The sequence below is a fragment of the Microtus pennsylvanicus genome, chromosome 5 (genome assembly GCF_037038515.1).
Source record: "Microtus pennsylvanicus isolate mMicPen1 chromosome 5, mMicPen1.hap1, whole genome shotgun sequence".
Classification (NCBI taxonomy): domain Eukaryota; kingdom Metazoa; phylum Chordata; class Mammalia; order Rodentia; family Cricetidae; genus Microtus; species Microtus pennsylvanicus.
In genome coordinates this window covers 42,442,542-42,453,839 of record NC_134583.1, presented here as the reverse complement: position 1 = coordinate 42,453,839, position 11,298 = coordinate 42,442,542, and the positions used below count along the sequence as shown (strand labels likewise).

Here is an 11,298-nt window from a genome sequence, read left to right as displayed (position 1 = left end):
TAAGTACACAGACAGGCCAGATGTGCCTACGTACACCTATACATGTGGGGTACCAACAGGAGGACAGGCAAAACACCCACACACATAAAATAACGTTTTTTAAAAACCTAAAGACTTTGTACACCCATGAGCTGAGGGCTGCCGATGCCCATGACTCCTAAGGTTACATCCCCAGAGCACAGGGCGCCTGGGGCACCACTCTGCTGTAAGGAATGGCCCCCACTGTGGGGATCAACCTATGGTTCCTCAGCCATGGATTCAATAAACTGCAGAAGAAATCATGTGAAGCAAACCCATCTGAATACATGTAGATTTTCCCTGTCCCTATTCTCTACCCAATCCAGTCTGATAGTCATCCGCACAGCATTCATGGTGTGTTTGCACTGTGAGTAACATCTGGATGATTCGCAGTACAAGAAATGGGGCTGGAGATGATATGGGTCAGTGTGGGGCACTTGCCTAGCGTGTGCATGGCCCCGAGTTCCATCTCTAAAATATAGAAAAACAAAAACCAAAACAAAGCAAAAAACCATGGAGGATGCACATGGGTTCCTTGCCAGTACTACACCATTCTATGATCCCCGACCCCGTGCCTGCTGAGGGCCCAGATGTTTTACACAGGGGCCCTCACTTCCCCATATGTTGTATCTTGGAGCCCTGGGCTGTGGATATGATTTTTATTCTACCCTGCAGGTTCTCTGAACAGATATAAATTTCAGGAGAACTGGGGGCTGGAGAGATGGCTCAGTGGTTAAGAGCATTGCCTGAGTTCAATTCCCAGCAACCACATGGTGGCTCACAACCATCTGTAATGGGGTCTGGTGCCTTCTTCCGGCCTGCAGGCATACACGCATACAGAATATTGTATACATAATAAATACATATTAAAAAAAAGTTTCAGGAGAACCACATAAGGCCAGTTCAGATAGGTCATCAGGCCCCAAGGACAGAGGGCAAGAACCCGATTTGCTTGCACCATGGTCTATAAAGCTAAAATCCTCTCCCAGCTGAATTCTTCCTATCAGCCTCTTATGAAGGCCTCTCCATTCCCAAAACATCTCCAGAGGGTGGCCCTGCTTGGGGAGAAGGAAGGAGAGAAGGGGTGTGGAGTGGTGAGTTTAGGGTACTCTGAATTCCAGCTCTCTCAAATAAATGGTTCGCCTGCATGCAGAAGGGTGGCCACTAGAGGGGGCAACAGCACCAAGAACCATGAATTTCTAGCCCATGAGATCTCTAATTTCCATCAAATTAAACCTGATCATAACCTTAAACCTGGCTTGGCCCAGAAGGTCCCTTGACTCAATGCTCCTCTCTAGATGGAGGACACCTCACAGACATTCGCCACAGTGTGTTTCTTCACGGACCCAGCCAGCCCTAAGCCTCTAGTCACCTGCTCAGTCAGAACACAATGCCCACCTTCCACAGAAGGCTTGCTGAAGGGATCAACAGAATCCCCCAACACTGTCCAGCAGTGATAAGGGCAAGAGACCTCTCTCAGAACATCCTTCCAAAAAATCCAACGGAGTTCAAAATGTCGGAATGTCATTAGCCTGAAACACACAGCAGCAACCCTGTCTTTAGAGACTTCTCCACTGGCACCAAGCAAACAGCTAAAGGAAGAATAAGCTGAATGTCCATGGAAAGAGAAAAAAAGCTCAGGAAAACAGGGGTAGAGGAGCCAGGGAGAGGAGAAGGAATTCTGAAGAAGAGGAGAGGGAGAGCTGGCTGAGGCTCAGAGAGGTCCTGGGATTGGGTGGGAAGAGGAGTATGATGGAGAGAAGCACGACCCACCCCCACACCTGAGCATCACCCCAGGCTTCAGGGTTCTCCACACATCACCTCCTAGTGCCAGGGTACACACAGATCCCAGGCCAGGTGACCCAATGAACTCAGACGGTGTGGTGGAATAGACACCCGGGGGCCACTGAGGCTCCCCGACCCGCTCCGCACATATCCAGATATCCTTGAGTCCTGGCCATCCTCGGGCCCACACCTCGGCCCTCTCTGCCCTGCTCCCTACTCCCTAAGCTGTGTCCCCACTAGCAGTCAGTCATTCCTCCAGCCCTGACCTTCTACACCCCAAGACCCTTACCTGGCCTGTGGGTAGGGGGGTCCGGTACGAGGAGGTACGGGAGGAACACTCAGTTCTGCAGAGTGCCGCTTGGCAGGCAGTGGAGGCAGCGCAGGGTCCGGGGGAGCTGTGGATGGCGGAGTGAAGCAGGCAGGTGGGAGGCAGCTCCTTCGGGGCGGAATCGGTGGAGCAGCAGGAAGCCCCTCATCTCCAGCTGTGGGCGGCGGTTCAGGCGGAGTGATGGGCACAGGTGGTGAACGAAAGATGTGTCGCTTCATGGGCACAGGCCGCGGGGCAGGGCGAGGCACAGGGGCGGGTGGTGCACGGGCACGGAGCAGACCAGCCAGGATACGGCGGCGGTGGCCAGGGAGGTGCATGCCCATGTCCAACAGGCTGGTATCACTGAGGCCTTGGCATTCGGCGGCCCACATCAGTCCATGCTTCTCAAAGAGTGCCGTGTACTGCTCCAGGTGCAGCGCCCGAAGCCACTCGGCTACCGACAGAGAGACGTCGCTGCTCTCCGCCATGGCTTCCGCAAGCAGAGGCCCAGGGCCAGGCTCAGACCTGAAACAGAGGTCACAGGTGAGGAGCCACCCAGGAGCCATGACCAGCAGTGCTCCTCAGTGAGCCTCCATGCTGTGCCAGTCATGATTCTGAATGTCATAATCTCAAATACGGAATTCCAAAAGACCCAAATCTAAAGCCCTAAATCCCAGAAACTGCAATCCGCCTGGAATGCTGAAATCTGAAATCCCCAGACCCCACCATGTCATGAACTCAAATTCTGTTCTTATGTTGTTGGTGGCTTTGGTGTTTGGGGACAGGGTTTTGCTATGTGTCTCTACGGCACTGACCTTCAATGAGCCTAAGCTCACTACGTAGCCCAGGTTAGCCTGAAACTTAACTCAATCCTCCTGTCTCAGCTTTCTGAGCAATGGGATTATTGGTAAGCACCACCATACCCAAGCTGAGTTCTATTCTGGCCCATCCACCCTGTGCTCATAAACCACACAAAGCCAAGCACTGCCAGGCCTGACTGGATAGCCCGGTTCTCCACCTCTGAGGGTCCCCGTGCCCCTGGCTTCTAGCTCAAGGTTTCTTAGCATATCATGTCCTCTCCAGCCATCACACCCCCAATCTACAGGTTCAGCTACTGCTGAAGATGACACGTTGGGACTGGGCAAAACACTCCACCCCACTCATCTGCAAGACTACAGGGTCCAATCCCTCTGAGACACCTGTCCCCAGGGGAGGGCCAGGTCTGGAGGCTCAGTGAGCATGTAGGGGAAATGGACCCACTGTGGGCCTCTCCGCATACTCCATGTCCCGTCCATGTCTCTCAAGAAAAGTTCCTGAGGGGAAAAAGCCTCTGCATCCTGGCCTTCTGTGCAATATCCTCTCCTGCCACCGAGGCAGAGAGAGGGAGAGGGAGGAGGGAGGGAGAAACAGTCATTTGTTCGTGTACAACTCGGTCATCAACAGCCGAACACCGGACAATGGGAACCCACATACACACCAAGAACTCAAGAGTCCAAGAAAGAAAGACAGAGAGACTAAGAGATGCAAGGGACGCAGCCACCTGGTCACCTCACAGCATGGACGAGTGTCCAGCACTGAGCCCACTTAACAGACAGATATTCCTTAAACAAACCTCATATAATCACAAAATAATATAAAGTTCCAATTACAGGGACTGGAGACATGGCTCAGAGGTTACCAGCAGCCGTGCTGGAGGGCGTACAACTACCTGTAACTCTAGTTCCAGGGAATCTCGTGTCCTTGTGTGCCTTCTCCCGTCCTTGTGTGCCTTCTCCCGTCCTTGTGTGCCTTCTCCCGTCCTTGTGTGCCTTCTGAAGGCGCTTGCGTACATGGGGAGGGGGGCACATACTAGCAAGCAGGAATGCACACACATAGACATAAATCAAAATAAAGCCTTGAAAATAATTCCCATTACAGTCAGGGACAAGACAGAGATGTCCACTTAATTCCTGTGTTTATTATCACGTTGCTCGGAGAGTTCTAGGCCTCACAGACAAGCAAGAGGTTGAAAATATAGATCAGGCCAGGTGGTGGCGCACACCTTTGACCCCAGCACTTGGAAGGCAGAGGCAGGTGAATCTCCAAGTTCGAGGCCAGCTGGATCTACAGAGTTCCAGGTCAGCCAGGGCTACAAAGAGAAACCCTGTCTTGAAAGAGAGAGAAATAAATAAATTTTAAAAAAATCAAGACAGAAGGCTGGAGAGATGGCTCAGAGGTTAAGAGTACTGCCTGCTCTTCCAAAGGTCCCGGCAACCACATGGTGGCTCATAACCATCTGTAATGGGGTCTGGTGCCCTCTTCTGGCCTGCAGCATACACACAGACAGAATATTGTATACATAATAAATAAATATTTTAAAAAAATCAAGACAGATAAACTACCCATAGTTACTAATATGAATTTTGAGATGGGAGCCCAAGCAGTTTAACTGAGTCACTGTTACTAACACTAATAGAAGAATTCAGTATAATCACTGGGCTCAAAGTTAATACAACAAAAACCAATAGTTCTGTGTAGTAATCAGGTGGGAAACAGGATGAAAGTACTCACAACAGTCTCACAGAACAGAAAAAACAAGAATGAACATGAGAAACATGCACACCTCGGAGTGGTGACGAAGCCTGGGGCCGGGGCTGGGCTGATCCCCAGCCAGAGGAAGACAACAGCCAGGGACAGAAGGGCATGGTAAAGGTTAAAAATTTTCTCACACAAGAGAAGAAGGTAGGCAGGGAGGTAGAAAACCTACATGAATAAAAAGCTTGAGGTGTTACTGAGGGATTTTTAAAAGGCCTAGATGTGGGGCTGGAGAAGTTGTTTGGTGGTTAAGAGTATTGGCTGCTATCCCAAAGGACCCAGGTTTGATTCCCAGCACCCACATGGTGGCTCACAGTGGTCTGTAACTCCAGTCCCTGGAGATCCGATGTCTTTATCTGGCCTCTTCAAATACACACAGGCACACCCAGTGCACAGACAAAAGTGCAAACAAAACATCCACACACGAATAAAATGACCTATTAGTACAATAGGAAGACATACGTTCTGAACAGGCGGTATCACAAAAGGATAAAAGGATTAATTAATCACAAAAGGATTAATTCTCAAATGCATATGACCTTGAACTTCAGATGTCTTCCTCCAGCTCCCAGTTACAGGCCTGCACCATCGCACCCTACTACGCAGCACTGAGAATTGAACCTAGTGTTTTACGCATGAATTGAACACTCTTATGCACTCAGCCACATCCCCAGTCACTCCCTACAACTCTTCCAGTCTGTCTTTGTGGTTAAATGTCATAGAAACTAAGGAACTCTGCATGGCAGAGCCCATTATGAACAAAATGGGAGATATGACCCCCCCAGGAGGTGTGTCCTACTCCATACTTCTAAAAGCTGAGACACCTGAATATAGTGCTGTCGTCCCAGCATTCAGGAAGTCAACCTGAGCTACTTGAAATTAGCTGTATTACGAGAGAGAGAGAGAGAGAGAGAGAGAGAGAGAGAGAGAGAGAGAGAACACAAATGGGCAACTGAACACACAAATGTGAGCACATCTTTTAGTTTTTTGTCAAACCTGACACAAGCTAGAGCCACTAGGAAAAGGGATGTCAGTTAAGGAACTGCCTCCAACAGATTGGTGTGAGCCGGCCCAGGCCACCGTGAGCCATGCCACTCCAGAGCAGGTGGTGCTGGGTTCTACTAGAAAGCAGGCTGAGCAAGCCATGAGAAGCCAGCCAGTAATTGGCTCTCCTCCAAGGCCTCTGCATCAGTTCCTGCCTCCAGTTGCTGCCTTGAGTTCCTGCCCTGACTTCCTGTTGTGATGTAAGCTGTGAGATAAAACAGACCCTTGCTTCCCCAAGTTGTTCTTGGTCATGGTGGTTATTACAGCAACAGACTCCAAACTAAGAGAGAGAATTATGGGGGTAATGCGGAATAATCTGAACAGAGAAGTCCAGAGGAAGGAACACACACACACAGCCTTTAAATACAGGACAAGGAACTCAATAGAATACAAAAGTCAAACCGTGCCTTCCATCCATCACACTGCCAATACGAACAACCTGAAAGTCACACCGCGGTCATGGGTAGGGGACAATGTCACAGTCACTAGGAGAGTCCCTCTGCTGCTGCCCTTTGACCTAGCCACACTGGGTCAAACACAAATACAGGTATTTACCCTGCAGTGTGACTGGCACCCATCCAAAGCAACATCTATAAATGGTTATCAGCTACCAAACTGTGTGAATTACAGAAAATGGAAAGAACCAAAATGTCCGTCAGCTGGGAATGACTAAATTATGGGGTAGTCACGCAATAGAATACATAGTAGTTATGAAAAGGAGGAAGATCCTTCTACACCGGCACAAATGACCTTGTTACATGAGCAGGAAAATGTTCAGAACAGGATTATAACATCCTGCCTTCTACAAACAAGAAAAACCAACAACAGTAACGGCAAGTTAAATGGCGGGATGAGTGTGTTCACTTGGCTAAATGCTTAGATGCACCTCCACAGAGACAGGAGACAAGGCCACACCAGAGAACGCCTCAAATGAAGGAAGTTAAGGGCTGAGGAGGCATGAGGAAACAGGGCCAGCTCATAGGGCTTGTGTCATTTGGATGATCTTTTGGGGAATAAGAAAACAAGAATGTCTCCGGGTGGTGGTGACGCACGCCTTTAATGCCAGCACTTGGGAGGCAGAGGCAGGCGAATCTCTGAGAGTTCAAGGCCAGTATGGTCTACAAGAGCTAGTACAAAGCTACAGAGGAACCCTGTCTTGAAAAACCTAAAAAAAAAAAAAAAGAAAAAAAGAAAAGAAAAGAAAGAAAGAAAACAGGAATGTCTTATTTTTGAAAAATTCACAGAACATATAACCTTGCACATATATTGCTCAGGCCCCTCTCTGAATCCTAGAATGGCCTTGAACACAAAACTTTAGCTTCCCTGGTACACTACCTTGGTGAGGAGGAAGATTCACCTTATGTATTCCATCACCTAATGTTTTATGTGAGTTTTAGAGGACTAGTCATTCAACAGAGAGACATTTGGAATTCTTGGGTACAGTGGCCCTCAATCATATAACAGTACAAAGAAGGAAAGTCTTCCAGGGTTGAACTGAAAGCAATTTCCAAACTGAAAATAGACTAGCTCTAAAGTTTATCTAAGCCGGGCAGTCGTAGCGCACGCCTTTAATCCCAGCACTCGGGAGGCAGAGGCAGGCGGATCTCTGAGTTTGAGTCCAGCCTTGTCTACAGAGCAGTTCCAGGACAGCCAGGACTATACAGAGAAACCCTGTCTTGAAAAACAAACAAGCAAAATATGTTTAATCATAAAGGCAAGGTGCAGAGCAATATTATATAAACATCTTGGCTAAGAAATATGAACACACATGTGAATAGATAAACAAGAAGCTACATTAGGGGATAAATGGCATCTGGGGAGACAGGATCCTTCTAGATCCTTCTTTTTGTGTCACAAACCCCACAAAACAAATCCTATTTCAAGAGAATGTGGGGCACAGAGTATAAAGGTGCTGAGTTCAATCACTAGGGTGGAAGGCAAGACAGACTCTTGCAAGGTGTCTTCTGACCTCCATACACAAGCCAGGGCACCAGAATGTGTAGGAATGGGAAAGAGACCAAAACTCAACAAGCAAGGAGGAAACACCCATCACTTGGCACCCAGCAAACCAGCCTGGGGCCCAGGCCTCTCCTCTCGGAGCCCCTCGTGGAGGCTTTTCCAAGTTCTCAGGCTTCATCTTCTGACCACAATCCCAGATCCCCAAAACAGAATATAAAACCCCAGGTCTCAGGCTCCGCGAAACTCCCACCTCAGGATCCCAGCTCCCCACTTACCTGCCACCAAGTACACTGGGGCCTCCAGAGAGGTTGTTTTTATTCCCAGGGGCTCCTCATGGTTCTGCAGGGAGACAGGTGTGGAGAGAATCCGTGAGGCAAGTGATGGTAGGGGGAGGACGACAGGGAAAGGCAGAGGACTAGAAGGGAGGAGCAAACAAAGATGGGGCAAGAAAGCAGACACAGGAGGGGTGAAGAGAGATGGAGTAGGCAGAGGGGAGGCTCCAGGGCACCAGGACACTTCCCAGAAAGGCCTTCCAGGAGAAGGTGAGGGAGATTCACGAGGTAGGACTCCTGTGGGGAATCTTGCTAAGAGACTGCACCAGGGAGGGAGACAAGCAGGTAGGATGTGCTCCTTGGACCAGGTGCTTTCCTGACCGGAGAGCTAGGGACACAGGAACACAAGGCTCTCTCCACCAATCTGAGGACCACAGAACAGGCTGAGACAGAGGGGCACGGACACGGGACTAGAAAGACGAGGACAATGAGCCAATAGGGGATTCCCAAGGGAAGAGAGACCAGGCTAGCCTCCGAAGGCCCAGGCTCTCTGAGGGTGGGGTTGTGAACACAATGGAATGTGCAGACCCCTCCCTGGGGCCCAGAGCCAAGTTAGGGCAGGGCTTTAGGAACTGCTGGGGTCCACACTCAGGACCTTTCATGTATGGCCACTCCTTAGAACACAGTTAAAGCAGGGACACTGAGCCAGGGGTGCCCATCTGAATTCCAGTACTTGGTAGGCTTAGGCGGGAGAACTGCCACCTTAGACAACAAAGCAAGTACCAGGCTAGCCTCGGCTATGGAGCTGACCCTGTCTCAAAAACCAAACAAAGTAACACCTTCCACAAAAACCAAACAAGCAAAAAATAGGGCACTCTATGGGAATGTGGGTTCTGTGGGTGTTTCTGCAAGTACACGGTCTGTGAGGGTGCTGGTGCCACAGCATGCAGTGTGCTGAGGTCAAGGGTCACCCTCCTGCACTGTGCCCCGCCCCCAAGCTTGCTAGGTGGGCAGGAATGGAGCCCAGGTCCTCAGGCTTCCGTGGCGCTTTACAGAGCTGTCTCCTGGGGATGGGGTTTTAAAGGGAGCATTTTTGAGACAAATTTTTTTTTAAGATTTATTTATTATGTATACAACATTCCTTCCATGTATGCTTGCATGCCAGAAGAGGGCACCAGATCTCATTATAGATGGTTGTGAGCCACCATGTGGTTGCTGGGAATTGAACTCAGGACCTTTGAAAGAGCAGGCAGTGCTCTTAACCTCTGAGCCATCTCTCCAACCCATTGAGACAAAATTTTAAAGATGTTATTGATTTTATGTGCATAGGTATTTCGCATGCATGTATGCAGTGCTAAAGGAGGGAAGAGGAGGGTGTCAGATCTCCTGAGGCTGGAGTCATGGACAGTTGTGAGTCTTTATGTGGGTGCCTGGACTCAGGTCCTCTGAAAGAGCAGCCGGTGCTATTAACTACGAGCCACACCTCCAGCCTCTAAACAAATGTTCATTAACTGGAACTCTGGGGGAAGTGTTGGCCTGAATGGCAGTGCAGGGTGATGGTGGCGTACATCTTTAACCCCAGCACTCAGGAGGCAGAGTGAGCTCCAGGACAGCCAGGACTGCACACGCCTGGTGTCCCTGCATTTGAATTCATTTGTTCTTTCCATGACCTGCAAGGCACAAATCACCCCGTAATAACTCCAGAGACTTTAAGGAAAAAAGAATACAAAGGAGCAGTCTCAGCAATCACAAATCTAGGCCCACCCTGTTCGATACAGTAGCTGGCACAGCCATCCACGGCTTTGAACATGGCCCCAAAATGAGGAGCACTGAATTCTGAACATATGGTATTCTGAAGAGAGTGAAAAAAAAGAATGTATAAAATACCTCAACGTCTTTTTACTGATTGCATGATGAATATTGGGGATATTTAGGTTTAAAATACCACTAAAGCAACGTGAAGCCAGGAATGGTAGCACACACCTGGAATCCTAGCACATGGGATGTAGAGGCAAGAGGATTAAGAATTCACTGACTTTGGGTCCACAGTAAGTTTGAAGTCAGCCTGGGCTACAGAACAACATTGTGGTGATGACAATGATAATGATGATATTTAAAACTTTAAAAATGGGCAAGACAGATGACTCAGCTGTTATGGCACCTGCTGCCCTTACAGAAGACCTGGGTGCAGTTTCCAGCACCCAAACGGTGGTTCACAATACCTGCCAGCTCCAGTTCCAGGGAACTCAGTGCCCTCTTCTTGTCTCCTCAGGTACCAGGCACACAAGTAATACACGCACATACATGTCGGCAAATGTTAAAATCCACTGCTCATAAATCATTGCTTTGTTTTGCCCGGGATCAAACCCAGGGCCTTGCACATGCCACTGAGGCTCCTGAATGCTGGGATGACGGAAGTGTGCCAATACGCCTTCTCTTGCACTCACGCATGTGCGTGACGTGTGAGCATGTGCACATGCGTGCCATGATGCATGTGCTGAGCTCAGAGATCAGCCCTGGGCATGTGTCTCCTGTCTCTCCCTCCCACCTCTGGTGGAGCAGGGCAGCACACACATGCACTACTCTATCCAGGTTTATTTGCTGTATTTGTGCACACACGCACACCTGCATACATACTCAGAGAACAACTTGCAAGAGTCTGTTCTCTCCATCCACCGCGTGCAACCTGAATTCAGGCTGTCAGATGGGGGCAGGGCAGGAACCTTGACTCACTGAGCTATGTAACCAACCCACGTGGCCGGCTTTTTGCCTGGGTTCTGCAGATCTCAATTCAGGTTATTAGCCTTGTACGGCAAGCATTTTAATCATGGAACCATATTTCCAACCAGCTCTTGTACTGTCTATTGGGCAAAGCAACTCTCCACTCTCATCTGTGCTCCCCACTCTCGGCTGTGCTCCCCACTCTCGGTTGTGCTCCCCATTCTCGGTTGTGCTCCCCATTCTCGGTTGTGCTCCCCACTCTCGGCCGTGCTCCCTACTCCCTCTTGGCCAGGCTCTCCCCCATTCTCTTAGCCATGCTGCCAAAGCAAAGGTCTTATGGTATAAAGGAGTACCTGTTGAGGTCAGCTGACTGAGGAATGGTGATGGTCCTAACTCATTGCTAAGCAGGCTAAGGCTGGGAAACAGGAACCCACTGCTCTCCCTGAGATGAGTCTGGCCTCTCTCAAGTTCCTATTCCAGTACTAAAGGGCACTGGTCAAGGTCAGAGACCTGGGGACTGGGTGCTGATAGCCTTGGGGACAGTGCTACTCAAGAAGCTGGAAGCATAACCCAGAAGCCTCCAGGACACTGCCACCTGGGAACCACAGTCTGGGGCCC

The 11,298-nt window shown here is 49.6% G+C and overlaps 1 protein-coding gene across 4 annotated transcripts in view; it reads right to left on the bottom strand.

The window, feature by feature from the left end:
- Window positions 1-11,298, bottom strand: part of Arap1 (ArfGAP with RhoGAP domain, ankyrin repeat and PH domain 1) — a 59,721-nt gene that overhangs the window by 34,254 nt on the left and 14,169 nt on the right. For all 4 annotated transcript variants that reach the window (XM_075971616.1, XM_075971619.1, XM_075971618.1 and 1 more), the window contains exons 2-3: window positions 7,963-8,026; window positions 2,093-2,635 (exon numbers count right to left, since the gene is read on the bottom strand). In XM_075971616.1, the coding sequence (XP_075827731.1) occupies window positions 2,093-2,598 (506 nt within the window). In that variant the 5' untranslated portion in view covers window positions 2,599-2,635; window positions 7,963-8,026. The remainder of the gene's footprint in view (window positions 1-2,092; window positions 2,636-7,962; window positions 8,027-11,298) is intronic.